The 23,544-nt window shown below is 41.4% G+C and overlaps 1 protein-coding gene across 2 annotated transcripts in view; it reads left to right on the plus strand.

Annotated features, from left to right (window-relative positions):
- LOC143036868 (uncharacterized) overlaps positions 1-23,157 on the plus strand; it is a 73,342-nt gene extending 50,185 nt beyond the window's left edge. For both annotated transcript variants that reach the window (XM_076204768.1, XM_076204769.1), the window contains 17 exons: positions 6,033-6,164; positions 6,287-6,458; positions 6,560-6,657; positions 6,848-7,101; positions 7,216-7,384; positions 7,488-7,655; positions 8,005-8,166; positions 10,462-10,630; positions 17,195-17,390; positions 17,747-17,909; positions 18,021-18,136; positions 18,507-18,675; positions 19,250-19,381; positions 20,568-20,731; positions 20,854-20,916; positions 21,980-22,085; positions 22,593-23,157. In XM_076204768.1, coding sequence (XP_076060883.1) covers positions 6,033-6,164; positions 6,287-6,458; positions 6,560-6,657; positions 6,848-7,101; positions 7,216-7,384; positions 7,488-7,655; positions 8,005-8,166; positions 10,462-10,630; positions 17,195-17,390; positions 17,747-17,909; positions 18,021-18,136; positions 18,507-18,675; positions 19,250-19,381; positions 20,568-20,731; positions 20,854-20,916; positions 21,980-22,085; positions 22,593-22,784 — 2,625 coding nt within the window. In that variant the 3' untranslated portion in view covers positions 22,785-23,157. The remainder of the gene's footprint in view (positions 1-6,032; positions 6,165-6,286; positions 6,459-6,559; positions 6,658-6,847; positions 7,102-7,215; positions 7,385-7,487; positions 7,656-8,004; positions 8,167-10,461; positions 10,631-17,194; positions 17,391-17,746; positions 17,910-18,020; positions 18,137-18,506; positions 18,676-19,249; positions 19,382-20,567; positions 20,732-20,853; positions 20,917-21,979; positions 22,086-22,592) is intronic.
- Positions 23,158-23,544: the final 387 nt, after the last annotated feature.

The raw sequence follows: 23,544 nt of genomic DNA on the forward strand, positions 1-23,544 counted from the left end.
TTTTTTTATTTTTATTTTTTTTCCACAAACTGTGCAAGTATGGTGTGTGGAACAAGAAGGGAAGGACAGGAGGAAATAGAAGGAAGGGTAGTGAATGATGGTATGAGGAAACAAAGAAGGTTGTAGAAGAGAAGAAGCGAGCTTTCACAGATTGGTTACAAAATAGGATGAGGGAGTCATATGAGAGGTACAAAGAAAAGAGAAGAGAAGTAAAGCAAAAGGTAAAGGAGGCAAAGAACTGTCTAGTTTCTGCAACCGGGATTTATTGATAATGGGTGATTTCAATTTTACTGACATTGATTGGATGACCCTTGAACATGGCCATATAGGTAGTCGCTTGATTGATTTTCTTGGTGACAATTACTTAATTCAGCATGTAAAAGAGCCCACAAGATATGGAAACTTGCTCGATTTATTGATCACTAGCCGCGAAAGCATGGTAACTGATGTAGAAGTCGGTGAATCTGTTGCAAATAGCGATCACAATTTAGTCAGATTCAAACTCCTAAACAATTTTAGAATAGATACTTGTGCTTCTAAAATACCCGATTTCAGTAAAGCTCAGTTCATAGGACTACGTCAGGAGCTTCAGCTTACAGATTGGGAGGAAAAATTAAACGAAAGGCCTGTAGATCAGATGTGGGAAATATTTCAAAATACGCTCACTAAGATGATTCAAACTTACATTCCTTTTAAGGACAGACGTCCCCCAAATCAGGCTCGCCCAAAGTGGCTCGACAAAGAAACTGAAAAAAGTATTGCTAAAAAGAGACAGGCTTATAAGAAATATAAGTGCTCGGGTGCATCTAATGACTATGAAAGTTATGTATCAATACAGAGAGATTTAAAAAAGACAATAAGAAAAAGAAAACGACAATACGAAATGAACATCGCTGATAAATCCAAAGAGAATCCCAAAGAATTCTATAGTTACATTAGAAATAAAAAGGTTGTTAGGAATCACATTGGTCCACTATTATCTGCTGACGGTCAACTTGAATATTCAAATGAAGGAATGTGTAATATCTTAAACAATTATTTTAGCTCGGTATTCGTAAACGAAACACCTCAAAGTGAATTCCAAACTGAAACCTGTGAAAAGTCTGGGGTAAACTTACTCACTACGGTAAATATAACAAAAGAAAAAATTAAAAGGTGTATAGACAAACTCAAAGTTAATAAAACACCAGGGCCTGACGGTTGGCATCCAAGAATCTTAAAGGAAATGAAAAATGAGATTGTTGTTCCATTAGAAATTATTTTCAAGAAATCCATCATATCCGGAGATGTCCCAAGAGAATGGAAGCTAGCTAACATTACTCCCATATTCAAAAAAGGTGACAAAAAGAAACCAAATAACTATAGGCCTATAAGTTTGACTTCGATCGTAGGAAAAATAATGGAAACTATCATCAGAGATGATATCGAATATCATTTAGAAAGTAACCGTTTGATAAATGATAGCCAGCATGGTTTCAGACGGAAACGTTCTTGCGTGACTAACTTACTCGAATTCTACAACACAGTTATCTCGAATTATGACAAAAGAAACAATATAGATTTAATATATCTAGACTTTGCAAAAGCTTTTGATACCGTCCCACACGATAGACTACTTACTAAATTAGCTTTGCATGGAATAAGTGGTAGCCTATTAGGTTGGACTAGTAATTGGTTGAAAGGTCGAAAACAGAGAGTTGTTTTAAATGGAAAAACTTCTGGATGGAAAAATGTTGCAAGTGGAGTTCCTCAGGGTTCCGTTCTTGGGCCACTTCTATTCATAGTATATATAAATGATATAGACAATGGACTAAAATCTACTGTTTCCAAATTTGCTGATGATACAAAACTGTGCGGTGTCGCAAATGATCACTCAAACCAATTAGATATTCAAGAAGATTTAGATCAATTACAGCAATGGTCTGAAAAGTGGCTCATGAAATTTAACACAAGTAAATGCAAGGTAATGCACATAGGTAAAAATAACAGTAAGTACGATTACAAGTTATTTGGAAATTCGTTAACAAAAGTGGATAGTGAAAAAGATCTCGGCGTAATTATCAGTAACGACCTCAAATCATCCAAGCAGTGTATTTCAGCCTCTGAGAAAGCAAATAAGATTCTGGGATTGATTGCGCGATCTTTTGATTTCAAAAGTCCATCACTCATTAACAAGCTATATAAATCGTTAGTTCGTCCACATTTGGAATATGCTGTTTCCGTATGGTCACCGAATCTCATTAAAGACATTGACAGACTGGAAAAAGTACAACGGCGAGCCACAAAACTGATTCCAAATATCAAAAATAAATCATACGAAAATCGACTTAAGCACATGAATCTGTTTTCCCTAAAAAAGCGTAGACTCAGAGGTGACTTGATACAGGTCTTTAAGATTTTAAAGAGAATTGACAACATCAAAAGTGACCAAATTTTCACATTGAATGAGAATCAGACAAGAAACAATGGTCTCAAACTATCCGGAAATAGATTCAATTTGGAAGTAGGTAGAAACAACTTTGCCAACCGTGTAGTTAATGAATGGAATAAACTTCCTGCACAGGTAGTGCAATGTAGTTCAGTTCGAAGCTTTAAGAATCATTTAGATAAATACCTAAGTAAGATGCTGTAATGATTATAATTTATGTTATATTATTTGTTTTTGTTTTGTTATAATTTGTCTGTCTGATTTTCATTTATTATTAGTTATATGTCAATTTATAATCATTTACTATTTACCTTTTTGTTTGTTATTCAACTATACCTATGCATTTATTTATGTATTTTATTTGTTATTTTTACATTATTATAGTTTTAATTTATTATTATTTTTTTTTTTTTTTTTTTTTTTTTTTTTTTTTTTTTTTTTTTTTTTTTTTTTTTTGCATCCGACCTAGATATGGATCAAAAGGTCTCCTGTCGGCATGCTCCGCCTTTGTAATCCTTTGTAAGAGGAGAGCAGATGTGAAGTGGGGTAAGAGTATGACAGAAAATTTTGAAAGCAATAAAAAGATGTTTTGGAAAGAAATTAAGAGAAGAGGAGGCGAATCAAGTAAAGAAGAAAAGGTAAAAGGTGCAGATGGAGAGTTGATAATGGAAGAGAAGGCAGTAAGGGGAAGATGGGCAGAATATTTTAGGGAGTTACTAAATGTGAAGGAGGATAGGGAGGGAAAGATAGTTGCAGTGGGAAATGCTAAGAAAATGACCGTGATGAGTGAGGAAAATGGAGGAGAAATAAGGAAGGATGAAGTGAAGGCAGTTGTTAAGATGATGAAAGCAGGTAAGGCACCTGGTCTGGATGGATGCCATTCAGAATGTCTAAAAAAAAAAAAGAGGTACAGTGATGGTGGACTGGCTGGTGAGGTTATTTAATATTTGCTGGAGAGAAGGTAGAGTGCCGGAGGACTGGAGGAGTGCCTGTATAGTTCCACTTTACAAGGGAAAAGGGGACAAGTGTGAATGTAGTAGTTTCAGAGGGATTAGCTTGTTAAGTGTAGTTGGGAAGGCTTATGGGAGGATCTTGATTGAGAGGATTGGGAGAGGAACAGAGGGAGTAATTGGTGAGGAACAGTGTGGATTTAGGACGGGTAGAGGTTGTGTAGATCAGATCTTCGTGGTAAGACAAATATGTGAGAAAGCTATAGGAAAGGGGAAGGATGTTTTTTGGGCTTTTATGGATCTGGAAAAGGCTTACGATAGGGTAGACAGAAAGGCACTGTGGGAGGTACTGCAGATATATGGGATAGGAGGAAAGCTTCTAGGAGCTATCAAGAGTTTTTATGAGAGTAGTAGAGCTTGTGTCAGGATTAGAAATGGAGAGAGTGAGTGGTTCGAGGTAAAGGTGGGACTTCATCAAGGATGCGTTATGTCACCCTGTACATGGATGGGGTAGTGCGAGAGGTAAATGCAAGGGTAGTGGGTCAGGGATTGGTGATGATTAAAGAAAATGGAGAAAAGTGGGAGGTGAGCCAGTTGTTGTTTGCTGACGACACTGCGCTTGTGGCAGGATCGGAAGAGGGATTGAGGAAGTTGGTGACAGAGTTTGGGAGAGTATGTGATAGAGGAAAGCTAAAGATAAATGTGGGTAAAAGTAAGGTGATGAGATGTACAAGGGGTGAAAGTGGCAGTAGACTGAAAGTGAGCATTAAGGGAGAGCAACTGGAGGAAGTGGATAGTTTTAGATACTTGGGTGCAAATGTGGCAGGAAAAGTTGGAGTGAAGGTGGAGGTAGAATGTAGATTGAGAGAAGTGAGTAAATGCCTTGGTGGATTGAAGAGTGTAATGAGGAATAAACATTTGGGAATGGATGCTAAGAGGAGACTGTATGAAGGAGTGATTGTGCCAACAGCACTGTATGGGGCAGAAACATGGAACATAAGAGAGGAAGAGAGAAGGAGTTTGAATGTGTTTGAGATGAGGTGTCTGAGAAGTATGATTGGGGTTACTAGGGTAGATAGAGTGAGAAATGGGGAGGTGAGGAGAAGAACGGGGGTGGAAAGGGAGCTGGGAGATAGGGTTGATGAAAGAGTATTAGGATGGTTTGGACACATGGAAAGAATGAGTGAAGAAAGACTAGTAAAAGAGGTGTGGAAGGCAGATGTGGAGGGAGTGAACATGAGGGGACATCCTAGGATAAGGTGGATGGATGGGGTAAAGGGGGCTTTGGGGAAGAGGGGAATGTCTGTTGAGGAAGGACGGGAGAGGACAGAAGACAGGGGTGAATGGAGAATGGTTGTATATGGATGATGTTGTGATGCATGAGGTGGAATGGACAGGGGGATGGGGGGTGAGGTAGTATGTGTGAGCAAAATTTGACGCAGCCCGAAGGGATTTCTCCCCGTCTTCTCCTTTTATGCATGGGGGGACGGAGAGGGATGGTCGCCGATTTAATGAAACGGCCTTGCTGTGGATGTGCTGTGTCTTACGACACTGCTTCTGACCCAGGGCAGTGGACAAGGTGCAGGGATGACCCGTCATCCAGGAGGTGCTAAGATAAGTGGGAGGGTGGAGGGGTGTGGAGTGTATTCAGGGATGGAATGGTTGGGAATGATTTTATGCCTTTTTTTTTTGGCTACCCCCCTTGTAAGGGGGAAAAAGCCTTGGTATATGTATGTATGTACAGCGTGTCAATCACAAAACTCGTGTATAATCTCCTCCCTTACTCACAAGTTTTTTTTTGCAGAGTTGTCTTGAATGAATGTTTGTACTCAGTCCCCTTCCTTTAAGAAAGCTATAATGTTCCTCTCCTGTCTTATCTGTGTCTTGTTATCTTCAAGGATTTCCTCAGTCCTACATGTAAAGTTTGCTTTGGCAATATTGTGTCTACCTTGTTTGTATGACTCATCAGTTTCACATTTCCTACTGTTATGTGGAGTTCAAAGACTTCATTTCTTGTCACTTCCACTGCTTTATTATATGGCAATCCCTGCCCCCTCCCTTTCTCATCTGTTAAAAGACATTACGGAACAAGCAAGAAGAGTATCCCATCAGGCTGCAACATTACTTCATTCACTCTGTTTCTCTGCATTTACTTGTATCTTATTCACTATCTGCCTGCTTGACAGACATCCCTCTTGCATCCTGTGCTACTCCCTTGCTTCCCCATCAATATACACACTGAACAACCATTGTGACATTACACAACCCTAGCACAGACGCACCTTCACCTCAAAACATTCACTCTATATTCTCAACACTGATACGGACTCTGCTAATAATGCTAAAACTTTTGACTCCCCTCAACTCAACAGACAACCCCCATCCTATACATCCTCAACACGTTCCTCACCACCTTGAAATTTTACTACATTTTCAATGTAGCCATCAAAATAATTTAAATGAAGATGTTTGAAATTGGCAGTGCATCTTTGTGTGATGGGGTTCATGCTATTAGGATTGCATCTTTTATTAACTATTGAGAACCCAATAGGCAAATTCTTTGGGGGTGGGGAAATATCCCCCATTATTTGTGTACCTTTTGGACATATAGTGGCATTTTGAGAGGCTGGAGAATCAGTTTGTTGATTTTCCAGGTTGAAGTGTCCACCGCAAGTGGTGGCACTCTGGATTTTGGTATTTTGGCCGAGGGATGCAGTACCACCAGAGAGGTGACTTTCATCAACAAGTCAAACGTCCCCATTCCAGTTTTTCTTAAAATAAATCAGGTAAAGTTGTTCTTGGTCAAGTTTCACTTGAAGAAGAAAAATAAAAATATCTTGATGTCTTTCAGTTTTTGTCTGGATGCTTTATTTTGGATATGCTAGTATGGCTGATGTTTTGTATTTAGGGACCAGTGAAGGAACCCCTTTTCTGCTGGGAGAATGAGGCAAACACAAAGTTGAAGATCTCCACTCCAGAAGCAGCTTTCTGTGAACTGCAACCAATCGGTCATACAACCGGGTCTTCTCCCTTCACAGCAAAAGTCATTCTTAAAGCTCCAAGTTTGGCAGAAATGAAAGGTTCAGTATGGTATTTGAAACCTGAAGCATGAGTGGAACCATTTCTTTAACAAGTTTGTTGCTGATGCAAGTGTTTGTTAACTAAATTGGTTCTGTTGCAGTGAAAGAAGAGGATGTCATCAGTATAAAAGGTGTATTACAAGTGTGTGTAGATTCGCCCAGAGGAACCCAATTTATTATTGCTTCTGTACCCATGCAGGTGAGACAAATGAATTTGTTGCATAGTATTTTCTGAAGAAATTAGTTTGTACCCTGAGGTGTGTAAATTTACTTGTGGCAAACCAAATTATAATGATATTGATGCCCATGCAGGTAACATGAATGAGATGTATTATTTTCTAAAGAAATTGGTTTGTGTCCTGATGGTATTAGCATGGCTTGTTCAACAGGCTGAGGTGGCAGTTGTGAAGCTGAGTTCCTTGAAAATAGAAGAGCCACTGGAACTTGAAGCAAATCTTGGGGAGTCCTCTGTGGCAGATATTCCTCTTTTCAATGCTTCAAGCATACCTTTGGTTGTGTCGCTTGATGTCTGCCACCAGGAGAAAGGCTTCCATGTAGTGCCGAACCTCATGAAAATAAAGGCTCATACTCGGGTTACATTTAGCCTCTTTTTCAAGCCTCAAACCTTGGGGAGGTCGGAAAGGTGGGGAAAATCTCTTTGTATATGTGTGTGAAGAAATTAGTAATGCACAATTTTATATTGACATTTTCAGTTTCATAATGAACCTGGGTGTTTCCTTCCCATTTCAAATTCTAGTAATGTGACAGTGTGTGTTGAGCCGAAGGGAATAGAATATGAAATTAAGATTGCTGGAGTCTGCCAAGAAGAGAGTCATGCTGAAGTCGTTCAGCAGAATAGTATCCACTTTGGGTCTGAGAAGCATAGAACTGTGTCAAAATGCACAAGTAATCCAACTGCACTGGAGGTAAGTCTCGTAATTGCAGTTAGTTCAGAAAACTTGTATTTGTGCATAAAGTATAGTTGACTTTGAACCTGTTGACTCAGTTGTACCATGCGTGGCATTTCAGCAGAGAAAAGAGGATGATGAACCTGCACTGGAAAGCAACAAGGCCAGCATTGTGTGGGGAACTGTTTCTTTGAACAGCATTTCAACCCAGAAGTGTATTTTGAAGAATGTGCGAAGTACATTGTATCTGACCCTACACGTTGAAATCCGGGGAGACCAATGTTTTCAGGTGAGTATTGGGATACTGACTCCATTGCGACATATTTTACTCAGTGGAACATGGCAGGAAAATGACAATGATAGAATAGAAGAATGATGGGGCCATAGTATGATATACAATGAGCATTGAAAGCAATGAAAACTGGTAAAGTACCTGGGTTCATTGGTTGTCCCATGGAGTGTGTGATGAGTGGAGGAGCAGTTATAGTGGGTTGGCTAGAAAGTTCTGAGTCTGACACAGGAGTCTTCATTTTCATAATGGCTTACTATGCATGTGTGTATGGATTTATGTATGTACAAGTGTCAGAAATTCTTGTATACTTTGAGATGTCAAGTTTGGATATGTTCATATTTTTCAGATTGTCAATGACAAAGGCAAGAATGTTCGTGAATTACAAGTTGTTCTGAAGCCTTTTGAAGGAATGTCGATGATGATTGCCTACACACCTTCCTCTGTTAGTCCTCACAAAGGCATCATTGTTTGTAAACCACAAGGGTTTTCAAAGCGGATCGTCTTCCAGGTAAGACCTGATTTATTTTTAATTGTCAATAAGTGCAAATGATTGTGTAGTTTGGACAATTCATTCGGGTCATTCAGCTTTCCGGGGATCAGGCCATAGTGACAAGGTTGGGCCATTGTTCATTCAGAGTACATACATACATATACCAACAGCCTTTTCCCCCTTAGAAGGGAGGTAGCCATAGTCAAAGGCATAAATCCACTCCCACCCATTTCATCCCCACATACTCCACTCCCATTCACCACCCCTCCCTCCCTCTTTTCTTGGCTCCTCCTGGATTACTGGTCATCCCTGCATCTTGCCCACCACTGCCCTAGGTCAGAAGCAATGTAGCAAGACATAGCACATCCACAGCAAGGCCACTTCATTTAATCAGTGACCCACCTCTCTGTCCTCTCATGTAGAAAAAGAGAAGACAGGGAGAAATCCCCTTTGGCTGCGTCAAAATGGCATTCACACATACTCCCTCCCTTCTATGCATTGAGCATCATCCATATACAACCATTCTTCACTTGCCCCCATCTTCTGTCTTTTCCCTTACTTCCTCAACAGTCATTCCCCTCTTTCCCAGTGCCCCTTTTACCCCATCCATCCATCTCATCCTTGGTCACCCCCTCATGTTCAGTCCTTCCCCCTCTGCCTTTTACACTTCTTTTAATAATCGTTCTTCTCTCATTCTTTCCATGTGTCCAGACTACCCCAATACTCTTTCATCAGCCCTATCTCACAATTCCCTTTCTAGCCCCACTCTCCTCCTCACATTGTTTCTCACTCTATCCAGCCTAGTAACCCCTACCATGCTTCTCAGCATTTCATCTCAAACACATTTAAACTCTTCCTCCCTTCCTCTTTTATGTTCCATGTTTCTGCTCCGTACAGTACTGTCAGCACAATTCCTCCTGTATACAATCTCCTCATAGTATCCATTCTCAAATGTCTATTTCTCACATTTTTTAATCCACCAAGGCATTTACTCACTTCTCTCAATCTACATTCTACGTCCACTCCTCCCTTTCCTGCCACATTTGCACCCAAGTATCTAAAACTATTCACTTTCTCCAGTCTCTCCCCCTTAATACTCACTTCCAATTTGCTGCCATTCTTTTCCCTATACATCTCATCACCTTACTTTTACCCATATTTATCTTTAACTTCTTTCTTTCACATACCTTCCCACACTTCATCACTAACTTCCTTAATCCCTCCTCTGATCCTGCTACAAGCACAGTGTCTTCAGCAAAGAACAACTGGCTTATCTCCCATTTTTCTCCATTTTCTTTAACCATCTTTAATCCGTAGCACATTACCCTTGCATTTAATTCTTGCACCATCCCATCCATGTATAAATTGAACAGCTAAGGCAACATAATACATCCCTGGCAGAGTCCCACCTTAACCTCAAACCACTCACTCTCTCCATTTCTAATTCTAACACAGATTTACTACTCTCTGAAAAACTTGATTGGTCTTAACAGCTTTCCTCCTATCCCATATGTCAACAATACCCCCCACAGTGCCTTTTCCAAGTCCATAAAGGCCCAAAATAAATCCTTACCTTTTCCTAAAGCTTTCTCATGTATCTGTGTTACCACAAAAATCTGATCCATGCAACCCCTGTCTATCCTAAACCCACACTGTTCCTCACCAATTACTCCCTCTGTTCCTCTCCTAATCCTCTCAATCAAAACCCTCCCATAAGCCTTCCCAACTACACTTAACCAACTGATCCCTCTGAAGCTACTACACTTTCACTTGTCCCCTTTTCCCTTGTAAAGCAGAACTATACAGGCACTCCTCCAGTCCTCCAGTACTCTACCCTCTTTTAGACAAACAGAGTAAGAATGGGATAAAGAGTAGAACAGGCCAGCCTGTGGTGGTATGGTCACGTTATAAGAATGAATGATAATAGATATCCTTAGAAGATGTATATAACCCTTTTTTCAGGAGTGAGAGGAAGGGGTAACCCAAGAAAAAATGCATAGTGATGAGTTGGGGGTGAAGGAAGTCAAAAGAGCTTGTGGTCAAGATGTTTGACAAATGAGTGTTGGAGATGACTCAGGTGAGGAGCTCTTCAAAGAGGGAGGGGTGCACAGCGGATGAAGTGGTATTATTGCTAGGTAAAGGGATGAGGTACCTTTGTATGGTTTGAGGGGGAAGGTGTGAAAGGGGTGTGTGTGGTGAAAGCAAAGCAGGGGTAAAAATCCCCCCCCCCCCCATGCCTAGCCACTTCACTTTTTGAGTAACTATTGACTGGATGAAAAAAAAGCCTTCCGTCTCTTACTATTTTTGTTCTAGATTCCAGTAGCAGGATATGGAGGAAGCAGTAGTTTGGTTTTTCCAGATGTGAACTGGGAGGGGAACTTCACGATCCCAAACCTGATTGTCACAGAACCTGCACTGCTCAATACCTTCATTCACAACAAAGGAGACAGGGCAGCTTTTGTAAAGCTTCAACTCTTTAAAGGTAATTTATGCATTTCCTGTCTTTCTCTCCCTTCTTCCCCCTGTCTGTCCCATTTAGTCCCCTTTTACAACATGCAGTTATACAAGAAACAAAACTAAGACACTCACACAAAACACCATCATTTCATAATTACACCACCATCAGACAAGACCGGACCGACAGCAATGGCGGTGGACTCATCACCCTGATCCACCACTCCATCTGTTTTGTGGACACAAGTGCCACAACCAAAATTCTCCTCCCTACCACAGATAACACTACAGAAATCCAATCCATTCGAATCCGCACAGGCAACAAATCAACACTGACAATAGTTAACATGTACATTCCCCCCCAATCATCCCCCACAGTTCCAAACACCTTCAGGCCTCAATTTAGCCAACTAGCCTCAATCCCCAACCTGATCATGGGTGGTGACTTCAACGCCAAGTCGTGTGCCTGGTATGTTGACAACCCTGACACAGACAGAGGGCTTGATATACAGACTCAGTTTGACTCATTGACTATCATGAACAACACACATAATCATACACATATCCCACACCAAGCCCTCTACATTCCCTCCTCTCCTGATATCACCTTTTGCTCCCCCTGCCTAACCCCAACAACATCATGGAGAGTGGTCGGAACCCTTGGTTCTGACCACCTTCCAATCATCATCACCACAAAAACAAGATGCACCCCAGTTGGCCACAGACACACATACACCAATTACAAGAGAGCTAACTGGGAAGCTTTTACTGAAGAGACAGAACAACATTTTGAAACACTTAACCGTACACCAATCACAAACATAAACAATGCTGTGCACACTTTTAATACAATCATACAAAACACAGACAAGAGATACATCCCCAGAGGCAACAGAAAATCACACAACCCCAGCTTCACACCAGAAATCCAAGGCCTCATCAGACAACGAGACACACTTAAACACAATACCACCCACACCTATCCCTCAAAGCATAGCAGACCAAATACAAACACTGAACACTGATTGCCAATAAAATACATGAACAAAAAACACAAAATTGGCAAAACTTTATCAATACACTTGATCACAAAACAAACTTTTGCTTTTACTTTAAGGAATGTGCCCTGTGGGGCTACAAGGAGAAGGATGCCTAGTCCCAATCCCCGTCCCTTTCTTCTCGCCTCTTACGATCCAAGTGGGAATACTTGGTGGCAGTATTCTTTTCCCCCACCACAGGGAATTCCCCCACCACAGAAAAAGAATACTCAGAGAAATGGTACAGGACAGTAACAAGGGGTTGGGGGACAGCATAACGGAGGGACAGTCGTAGTATAAAAGTGTCATCATTTCTCTATGAACAGAGTTTTCCTCTATCATAGACAAAATGATGTGTGGCTCTGGTCCGTAGGGGCGCCCCATATAGACCCTATAGTATAGACTGCATGCTACTTGAATGTGTTTGAGATGAAGTGTCTGAGAAGTATGATGGGGGTTACTAGGCTAGATAGAGTGAGAAATGAGGAAGTGAGGAGGCGAACAGGGGTGGAAAGGGAGTTGGGAGATAGGGTTGATGAAAGAGTTTTAGGATGGTTTAGACACATGGAAAGAATGAGTGAAGAAAGACTAGTAAAAGAGGTGTGGAAGGCAGATGTGGAGGGACTGAACATGAGGGGACGTCCTTGGATGGGGTGAAGGGGGCTTTGGGGAAGAGGGTAATGTCTGTTGAGGAAGGACGGGAGAGGACAGAAGACAGAGGTGAATGGAGAATGGTTGTATATGGAAGATGTTGTGATGCATGAGGTGGAATGGACGGGGGGATCGGGGGTGAGGTAGTGTGTGTGAGCAAAATTTTGACGCAGCCCGAAGGGATTTCTTCCCGTCCTCTCCTTTATATGGGGGGACGGAGAGGGGGGTCGCCGATTTAATGAAGCGGCCTTGCTATGGATGTGCTGTGTCTTGCGACACTGCTTCTGACCCAGGGCAGTGGACAGGGTGCAGGGATGACCCGTCATTCAGGAGGTGCTAAGATTGGAGGGGTGTGGAGTGTATTCAGGGATGGAATGGTTGGGAATGATTTTATGCCTTTTCCTTTTTGGCTACCTCCCTAGTAAGGGGGAAAAAGCCTTGGTATATGTATGTACAAAACAAACACCAGCAAATTGTACAAAACACTCAACAGCATTACACTATCCAACAGTAACACAACACGCTCTCACGCAGCAATAATCACAACAACAGACAATCTACCCTCAAACAAACAACAAGCAAACACACTCATACGTCATTTTGCACAGACAAGCCATCTCACTTCTCACCCTGACGACTGACGCACTATTCGACATAAGAAAGACTTTCCCACAGACTCAGACTATACACCCTTCATAGAGAGTCAGACAAAACACATAATACATAATTTCAAGCACTCATCTGCCTGTGGCCCTGATAACATAAGTAACATCCGCCTAAAACACATTGGACCACAAGGTATACATGTACTCACAAACTACAGCTATTCACACAACACTATACCCGACATCTGGAAGCATGGTAAAATAATCACCATTCCAAAACCGAACAAAGACCCAACAATCCCAACATCGCACCGTCCAATCACACTTCTCTGCACCCCCTCTAAAGTCATTGAACACCTAATACTTCAACTTGTCACACCGCATATTCCCCTTGCTGACACACAACACGGTTTTAGGCCACTACACTCCACAAACACTCTTCTGATAAACCTCACACAAAATTTTTTAGATGGTATCAATTCAGATAGGCCCCACCACAGAACACTTCTTATAACATTAGACATTAGTAAAGCTTTTGATGCTATCCCCTGCCACAACCTAACAAATAAAATATATAACACAGACATGCACAATAACACCAAAAGATGGCTGGCCAATTATCTGGCAGGTAGGAATGCTTATGTGTCATATAATGGCCAATCATCACACATCAGAAACATTAAGAGTGGAGTACCACAGGGCTCTGTTCTATCCCCCACGCTCTTTAATCTATACAGGTAGTTGTCGACTTACGACCTATGCGACTTATGACTGATTGACTTTACGACCACGAGATAGTGCAATAATATTTAACATTTAATAGAGTAATAGAATTGCAATGTTATGCCTGGCAGTGCAGTACAATTACTCCGCACGTCGTGAGATGCGAGTATGATAGTTTTGGCAGGCTGCTAGCAGTGTCAGCATCCCAGCTAGCTAAATATTCTTTCATTTTGTTTGTTTGAAGTAAAATGTTTCCTACTTTTGCATTTCATTTTGTATTTTTGTATTTTTATATGTTTTCTAATTAATAAAATGTAACAGTAAAACTTTCTTTATGCCTAGGCTAGTTTGTTGTTGATAATATGTTCAGTACAGTACATAAACGAAAAGAATGTGTTTTGAAATGAAAAAAATCCTAATTTTGCCCTGCATTTTGTATTTTTATATGTTTTGTAATTAATAAAATGTAGCAGTAAAACTTTTTATGGCTAGTCTGTTGTCGATAACAATATATTTGGTACAGCATTTTGTACTTTTATGTTTTGCTATTAAAAAAGTGTAACAGTAAACTTTGTTTATGCCTAGTCTGTTGTCGATAACAGTATTTTCAGTACAGTATGTAAACGAAAAGAATGGGTTTTGAATTTTTTTAAACTAATTTTGCCTTGCAATGATTTTAATTTAACCAACAAAAAAGCATTTGTAGGTCAAAGATGACAGGACTTTATTCAGCATGCGTATGCCTAACGAAAATGATAAAAAGGTTAATGAATATTAAACAACGTAGCTCAAAGATAATAAGATTTTATTCAGTATGCATGTTTCCTAAAGAAAGTCTGATGGTAAAATAAAAGAAAGGTTAAAAAATACAGTATTAGATATCATAGGTCAAAGATGATAGGATTTTATTCAGTATGCTTAGGCCTAGGCTACATTTCCCATAGAAAATCAGATAAAATTATAATAAGGTTAAAAATACTATACAACATAGTTCAAAGATGCTAAGATTATTTCAGTATGCTAAGTATAATATACAATATACAGCACTGTATGGAGCAGAAACATGGAACATAAGAGAGAAGGAACTTGAATGTGTTTGAGATGAAATGTCTGAGAAGTATGATGGGGGTTACTAGGCTGGATAGAGTGAGAAATGAGGAAGTGAGGAGGAGAACAGGGGTGGAAAGGGAGCTGGGAGATAGGGTGGATGAAAGAGTATTAGGATGGTTTGGACACATGGAAAGAATGAGTGAAGAAAGACTAGTAAAGGAGGTATGGAAGGCAGATGTGGAGGGAGTGAACATGAGGGGACGTCCTATGATGAGATGGATGGATGGGGTGAAGGGGGCTTTGGGGAAGAGGAGAATGTCTGTTGAGGAAGGACGGGAGAGGACAGAAGACGGGTGAATGGAGAATGGTTGTATATGGAAAATGTTGTGATGCATGAGGTGGATTGGACGGGGGAATGGGGGGTGAGGTAGTGTGTGTGAGCAAAAATTTTTGATGCAGCCCGAAGGGATTTCTCCCCGTCCTCTCCTTTATATGGGGGGACGGAGAGGGGGGGTCGCCAATTTAATGAAGCGGCCTTGCTGTGGATGTGCTGTGTCCTGCGACACTGCTTCTGACCCAGGGCAGTGGACAGGGTGCAGGGATGACCCGTCATCTAGGAGGTGCTAAGATGGGAGGGAGGGTGGAGGGGTGTGGAGTGTTTTCGGGGATGGAATGGTGGGAATGTTTTTGTCCCTTGTCCTTTTTGGCTACCCCCCTGGTAAGGGGGAAAGGAGCCTTGGTATATGTATGTACAGGGTATATATATATACAGTAACAAAAATAATATTTAAAGGGTAATATGTATATATATATATAAAGGGTAATATATACTGTATATATATAAAGTCCGACTTGCGTCCAGATCGACTTACGACCTGTCTTTCGGAACCGAACTTGGTCGTAAGTCGATGACAACCTGTACATGCATGACTTACCCACACCAGACACCTCAGAAATACAAATCTCTTCCTACGCAGATGACATAACAATCACATGCACACATCATAACACAGAAAAAGCTGCAGAAATAACCCAGCCATATCTTGATACACTCAACACATGGTTCATCACAAACACTCAAAATAGCTCCAACCAAATCTACAGCAACACTTCTCACCAACTGGACAAAAGAACACAAATACATACCTCATCTCTACATCAACAACACTCTAATACCACACACAAACACACCGAAAATTCTTGGTGTAACATACAATACATCCATGTCTTTCAAACAGCACATCACAAACATAAAAAACAAATGCACACCTAGACTTAACACACTTAAGTCAATCACTGGAACAACATTTGGACAAAACAAAGAAACTAGTACAACAATATACAAACAATGCATACACTCAGGGATGAATTATGCGAGTCCTGCATGGGCTCCTAATCGCAGTGAGACACACCACAACATCCTTCAAATCATACAAAACAAAGCCCTAAAAACAATTACAGGCTGCACAAATATAACACCTACAGACCATTTACACCATGAAACAAAAGTCCTCAAAGTCAAGGACCACCTTGACATGAGAGGCACACAAACACTTGCCGCAGCCACCACAAACACATCACATCCGGTACACTACATAGCAGAACACCCACACACACCAAGAAACATTAAAACAACACCCAAAGACCTGTATCAAACACAGATACTCTCTTCTCTTCCTCCACAACCACCAAATACCAGCCTCCGGAAACATATTCATAATCATATCACTCAGCGCTCCATTAACACACTGAAAGACAACACACAGCTGCATGCCAGACCCCCTGATATCCACCCTTCTGAATCCTCTCTCCCATGAAAGGACAGAGTCCACCTGGCCAGACTGCGGTGTGGCCACCTCCCAGCACTTCTAAGCTACCAGAAGAGGCTGGATGACCACATTGTGAACAGCTGCCCAGGATGTAACACTTCACCCCATACCATACAACACATAATGGAAGACTGCATTATACACAATCATGCACGCAAACAACACAACATACACTCTATAAAGGATTTGTGGGAAAACCCAGTTTCAGCTGTGGCATTCCTTGAGGAGACGGAACTGCTCGGACAGACAGTCTAGGGAACAACAACAACAACATGCATAAGAACTTCTTTCCCCCTCTACCACAGGGGTCAAACAGTTGTTATTATTGCATGGAGTGGATGAGTTGGGGAGGGTTGCCATGTAATGAAGCAGTGGGGGTAAACCAGCTTTTGCTTCTGGGCCCATCTGTGGAGGTGCTGCGTCTTGCTGCATTGTTTCTGAACTGGGCAGTGGGATATGGCCCTTCATCAACAAGGAGTTAAGATTAAAGAGAAAACAAATTGTTGTTGGATGGGTAAAGTGTGGGAGCATGCCTTGGCTAGCCACCTCTTGTATAAAGGGGGAAAGGCCTTTTGGTATTTTCATGTAAGCGTGTATTGTTATTAAGCAAATGATTTGATTGGAAGTCAGTTTCTTTACCATCATAATTTTTAAAGAAACCTGGAATTGAGATGTTGTTTATTAACACAATTTCCAGACCAACACTGCAAGGAACCCTTACCACTTGAACAAGCCAGTGTGCAGCCCATGGAATTGGTGGTCGGTGCTATGGACAAGAGGGCTTTGGTGATTGTAATTGCAACTAACCTATCCAACTATAAACCTACTCCTGGATGTATTGGGTATTTGCAAGTTACATCCGGAGATGAGATATTACGGAAGGGTTTTAGAAGGTACTTTTTCCTTTTTCTTTCTTTGTTCCTGGTTCATTCTTAATTTGAGAACTAGATTGGTGTAGTTACAAGCAGAAGAGGTCTGTATACAAGTACCAATGCTCTTTTCCACCTTGGTAAAGGTGGACATTCAAGTTACTGTATGCATATACTCCTCATAGGAGGAAAATACACTTAGAGGAATCTCCCAGGCTGCTCCATTTAGGAAGATTATACAATATATATAGGAGAAATGTGACAGCATTCTTAGGGGTGGTACATACATAAAATCAAATGTGCATAGATATGGTAACCACTGAGAACGTTTGCTTCACTTTTGAGGTTGCACCTCTTCATGATGTCCCATTGTCTTTCAGGCAGTCAAAGAAGGCAGTGGCACCAAAAGGAGTCAGTGACCCAAGCTTGCTCAGCATTGACTGGGATGTTCATTACAGTGGCGAAGAATTGGTACTGGAAGACTTGATCTCTCCACATGTAGAGGACAGGAAGGTTTTCTACAAGGGAATAACAAGGAAAAAGGTTAAAAGTGCCCTTTAGTGTTATAAAATTGTAATAAGTGATTTTATTCATAAGGTAAAACTTGTAAATTATTTTTATAGTTATTTTTGTGTCTGGTTCTTTACACAATAGATTGGTATACATGCTAAAGAAAAGAGTGGGCTTGATAACTCCAGCACAGTGTTTGTACAACTTGCTGCTGAAGATACTGTGGTGTCTGATGTTGGTGGCATGAACATCTGTGACAGGTAGGTGCTGGGTGAAGTGGAAAGGTCTCAAAAAGATCTTCAGATGGACCACACTTGTTGTGGGATAGGTGGGGGGTGTGCCTTGGCTGGCTGCCTCCCTTATAAGGGGAAAGAATAATTTTGGTATATAGGTAGATATTCATTGTTTCTAAAACATGGAAGTCAGTTCTATGATAAATGATTTTCTATTATAAAAGATGAGAGGGAGGGGTGGTGAATGGGTGGGAGTGGAATTATGCCTTTTGACTTTGGCTACCTCCCTTGTAAGGTGGAAAAATCCTTGGCATATGTATGTATGTTTTTTAGTTGAATCTAATGAAGATGAACCTTTCAAGTTGTTTTCTTTGATGTAAGGTGATTTTATTTTCAGAAATGTAGTTCACTCCCCTCCAAAGAAACAGCAGTCTTCTGCAGACAAGAGTAATGCATCAGAGAGCTCTTGGAGTGTAGAGCCCTCTAGTCTTGTCATAGATTCAAATGACAAAAACAGCCATGCTGTCCTTGTGATCAACCACACAACCCAACCCCAAGCACTGGAGGTATGTCTTTCTCTTCCCTCTTGTATGAAAGCTGATTTGATTTGTATATTTTATATATATATATATTTCTTCTTCTTTTTCTTTTTCTTCTTCTTCTTCTTCTTGTAGCACCAGTGACAGGCATGTACTCACCATTGATCTATCCTTTCACTCAAACTCACCATGTCAGTTGTGGCATGCTGCTGGGTTTTTTAGACCGATGTTAAATCACCTCCCTGCCTGGCTAGAGCTGTGGGGAACCAAAGTGACAAAGCCCACAGCGGGTATTGGGAATCGAAGTCCCGACCACCTGCTCAGGAGTTTGACATGGTATCCTCATGGTGGCCCATTCACCTATCCCACACTCATCCAAAACCCCTATGTTTTCCCTTTTGTGGATGAAGGGCCAGCCATGCCTGGGTCAGAAACAATGCAGCAAGAAGCAAGACCCAGCACAACAACACAACAGGTCCTGACAACTAACCCACACCTCTTCATTACATGGCAACTCTACCCCCCTCATCCACTCACGAATAATTAGAGAAGACAAGGAGAAATCCCTTTGGGCCCGACAGTCATCTTTGATTTGTTTCAGGTTGTTTCTAAAACTTCTTGGTTAAGTGTCATACCACGGGAACTGATGCTCCCAAGCATGGGCTCTACCAGCCTGAAGATATCTCTCAACCAGATAAATGTTATGACATCACAGACTACAGCCAATGTCCAGGTAAGGTGTCATGATATTGTATAACCACTGTAGTATACAGGAAAGGAGCAACACTTGGGTCCCATCTTTTGTGCTCCTTCATGCAATCTCCTCTGAGCATCTATTCCCAAATGTCTATTTCTCATTACACTTTTTAATCCCTCAAGGCTTCTCTCAATCTACATTCTACCCCCAACTCCACTCCTCCTTTTCCTGCCACATTTGCCCCCAAGTATCTAAAGCTATCTACTTCCTCCAGCCCCTCTCCCTTAATACTCACTTCCAATTTGCTACCATCCTCTCCCCTTGTACATCTCATCACCTTACATTTACCCACATTTATCTTCAACTTCCTTGTTTCACACACCTCAAACTCCGATACTAACTTCCTTAGTACCTCCTCTGATCCTGCTACAAGCACAGTGTCATCAGCAAACAACAACTGGCTTTTCTCCATTTTCTTTAACCATCTATTCTCTCCCTATTAACCTTGCATTTACTTCTCACTCCACACCATCCATGTATAAATTGAACAGCCAAGGTGACATGACACATCCTAGGGAAAGTCCCACCATTACCTCAGACCACTCACTCTCTCCATTTCTAATTCTAACACAGACTCTACTACTCTCACAAAAACATTTGGCTCCTCTTAACAGCTTTCCTCCTATCCCATATATCTGCAGTACCTCCCACAGTGTATTCCTGTATACCCTATTGATACATACATACATATACCAAGGCTTTTTCCCTCTTACAAGGGGGGTAGCCAAAAAGAAAAAGGCATAAAATCATTCCCACCCATTCCATCCCTGATACATACATATATATACCAATGGCTTTTTCCCCCTTACAAGGGCAGTAGCCAAAAACAAATGCATAAAATCCACTCCCACCCATTCCAACCACACATACTCCAGAGCTAATGCAGAAAAAGTTATCAGGTTAATCGTTAATGAATCAATTTCTGTCTACCCTTTTGATAACCACAGAAAACACAATCAAGCCTGTTCACAGAATACGGGGGTCATTCAGCTACAACTACAAAATAAATATATTCAGGACACCGACACTGGCATCCTAGTATACCCACTCACACCTCATGGTACCGACATCAGCATCATCATATGCTAAGGAATGCTTAGATATAGGTAATTTTTTAGAAAAGGAGGTGAATCTGAAATAGGTTCCTCTGACTTTATGCCAGATATGCTCAGAAAACGGCGATCGAAGCTTTCAAGTTCATCTGAGACTTGTGCCTAGTTCAAGCAGAACGGACAGTAGAGTGAACCCTGTTGCACCAAAAACTTCTGTAAGCCATGAATCCAAAAGGAATGTAAGCAAATCTACAGACCAAAACCAGGATAAAAGGTACAAATTTTAATCTTTGCTGTTTGATTGAATTTTGGTTGAGTTCATGACTTCATGTGTTTGAGGCTTCTCTTGAAGACAAAAATAAAAACATTGATTGAAATTCCCTTTTGTTCTTGCAGTAGAACCAAGAAACAAAGTAGTGAAGCTGAAAATTCTAACAAAAGTTTATCATCCAAACTGAGGTAAGTAAAGATACATACATATACCAACAGTTTTTTCCCCCTAACAAGGAAGGTAGCCAAAGTCAAAGGCTTAAATCCACTCCCACCCATTTCATCCCCATTTACTCCACTCCCACTCACCACCCCTCCCTCCCTCTTATCTTGGCTCCTTCTGGATGACAGGTCATCCCTGTATCTTACCCACTTCCCTGGCCCTCAGTGTTGATAAGGTTTTAGTGCTGAGTGATGTCATGAACAGTGATTATTACTCTTGAGAGGGGTTTCTCTTTGGGGCTGATGTTTAAAGGTTGTTGGTAGGATATTGAGTTTGGTTGTCTTTCTTGAAGAGCTTGTTTGGTTTGTTTACAAGTCTACTAGATGATGTAAGACCATGGTACATACATATACCAATAGCTTTTTCCCCCTTACAAGGGAGGTAGCCCAAAAACAATGGCATAAAATCTACTCCCACCCATTCCATCCCCATATACTCCACTCCCATTCACCCCCCTCTCTCCCTCTTATCTTGGCTCATCCTGGATGACAGGTCATCCCTGTATCTCATCCACCACTTGCCCTAGGTCAGAAGCAGTCCCGCAAGATGCAGCAAGGCCGCTTCATTTAATGTGCAACCCCCCCCCCCTCTCCGTCCCCTTATGCAGGAAAAGAGAAGCTGGGGAGAAATCCCTTCGGGCTGTGTCAAATTATTTTTCACACATACTCCTTCACCCCCATCCTCCACCCACTCCCTTTCATGCATCACAGCATCATCCATACACAACCATTCTCCATGGTAAATATCATATATGTGTGCACATACATTGGAAAGGAACCTCTAAGCATTGTTTCCTGTTCTGTATATATAACAAAGGCCCCCTTATAAATCCTCTTATAAGCCAAGGCATGAACTCACTCCCACCCATGTTATGGGTATTGAGTACATGGTCACTACCAAATACATTAGAAAGATACAAAAGATTGAGAACCACTGCTTTGCTCACTTGTGAAATTACTGTTATTCAAACATGGGAATAGTTTTGTAAAGACTTCCTGTAGTTCATTTGCTCTTATCTTACTGGTCCAGCAAAGTTGAAGCAGCTTCCACCAGTCTTGCTTTCCCAGCTACTAGAGTGATGAAGGACAACCACGTGAAAATCACCTTACATAACCGTGATACCACAGACCACCAGGTTAGTTGTGATATTTTGTTGAAATGATAGCTCAAAAATGGTAGAAGGATTTTGATAGTAAAGAATGACTTAGTATTGCACACCCTCTCAAACTTGGACACCATCTGTTTCAGTCTCTCATCAGTATCAGTCACAAGTAGATATATGTATGTGAAATACCTGAAGGCCCTTTTCCTCCCTATAAAGTGGGTGGCCAAATCAAAGCATATACCCATCCAAAACTCATTCATTGCCCTGCCCATCTTAGCACCTCATGGATGAAGGTCATCCCTGATCCCTGTCCCATGCTACATTGCTCATGTCAAAGGTAGTGCAGTGAGACAGTGCCTCTACAGCAGACCCCAAGAGCAGGAGCTGGTTTACCCCCACTACTTCATTATATATTGTACTCCTCTCCCCCTCCTTCCTTTCCCTTTCCCCTCACCTCTCCCCCCTCCCATGTTCCCCATCCCCTAGGTTAGACAACATAATGCACTAACTTTCATATGAATTTATTTATTTTTTTAGGTGACAGCACGAGTAAGCGGTTCACCATTTTTGATACGCCACCCTTTGTTCCAAATTAAGAGTGGCCATTTCGTCAGTATCCCTGTGTATTTCAAGCCCCAGAAAAAGGGAGAATACACTGCCAAGCTGCATTTTGTTGTGCTTGAGGACCACAAGCAGATAGTTGTTACACTCTCAGGGGAGGCTGTATAGTACCGTACTGCATACCATTCCATACCATTCCACTAAAAGGGGCTGGGTTCCTTTCATGCTGTGATACTAGACTGCTATTAGATTTAACACTCAGCCACAGAGGGGCTTGTATGGTAACACCCAGGTGTCAATTAATTGAAGGTTGAAGTTGAACTGAACATGTGGGAATGATGTTGAAATGGATTTATGATTATTTTAATAGTAAGTTGTGATGCATGAGGTGAAATGGGCAGGGGGATGGTGGGTGAGGTAGTACGTGTGAGCAAAATTTGACACAGCTCGAAGGGATTTCTCCCCATCTCCTTTTATGCATGGGGGGACGGAGAGGGGTGGGGTCGACAAGTTAATGAAGCAGCCTTGCTGTGGATGTGCTGTGTCTTGCAACACTGCTTCTGACCCAGGGCAGTGGACAAGGTGCAGGGATGACTCATCATCCAGGAGGTGCTAAGATAAGAGGGAGGGTAGAGGGGTTTGGAGTGTATTCAGGGATGGAATGGGTAGGAATGATTTTATGCCTTTTCCTTTTTGGCTACCTCCCTTGTAAGGGGGAAAAAGCCTTGGTATATGTATGTATGTTAATAGTAAGTTCTTTTACATACATATAACAATGGCTTTTCCCCCTTACAAGGGAGTTAGCCAAAATCAAAGACATAAATCCACTCCCACCCTTTTCATCCCTACATATTCCACTCCCATTCATCACCCCTCCCTCTCTCTTTTCATAGCTCCTCCTGGATGACTGGTCATCCCTGCATCTTGC

Source organism: Oratosquilla oratoria, chromosome 21 (genome assembly GCF_046742065.1).
Source record: "Oratosquilla oratoria isolate Oo_2021 chromosome 21, ASM4674206v1, whole genome shotgun sequence".
Taxonomy (NCBI): Eukaryota; Metazoa; Arthropoda; class Malacostraca; order Stomatopoda; family Squillidae; genus Oratosquilla; species Oratosquilla oratoria.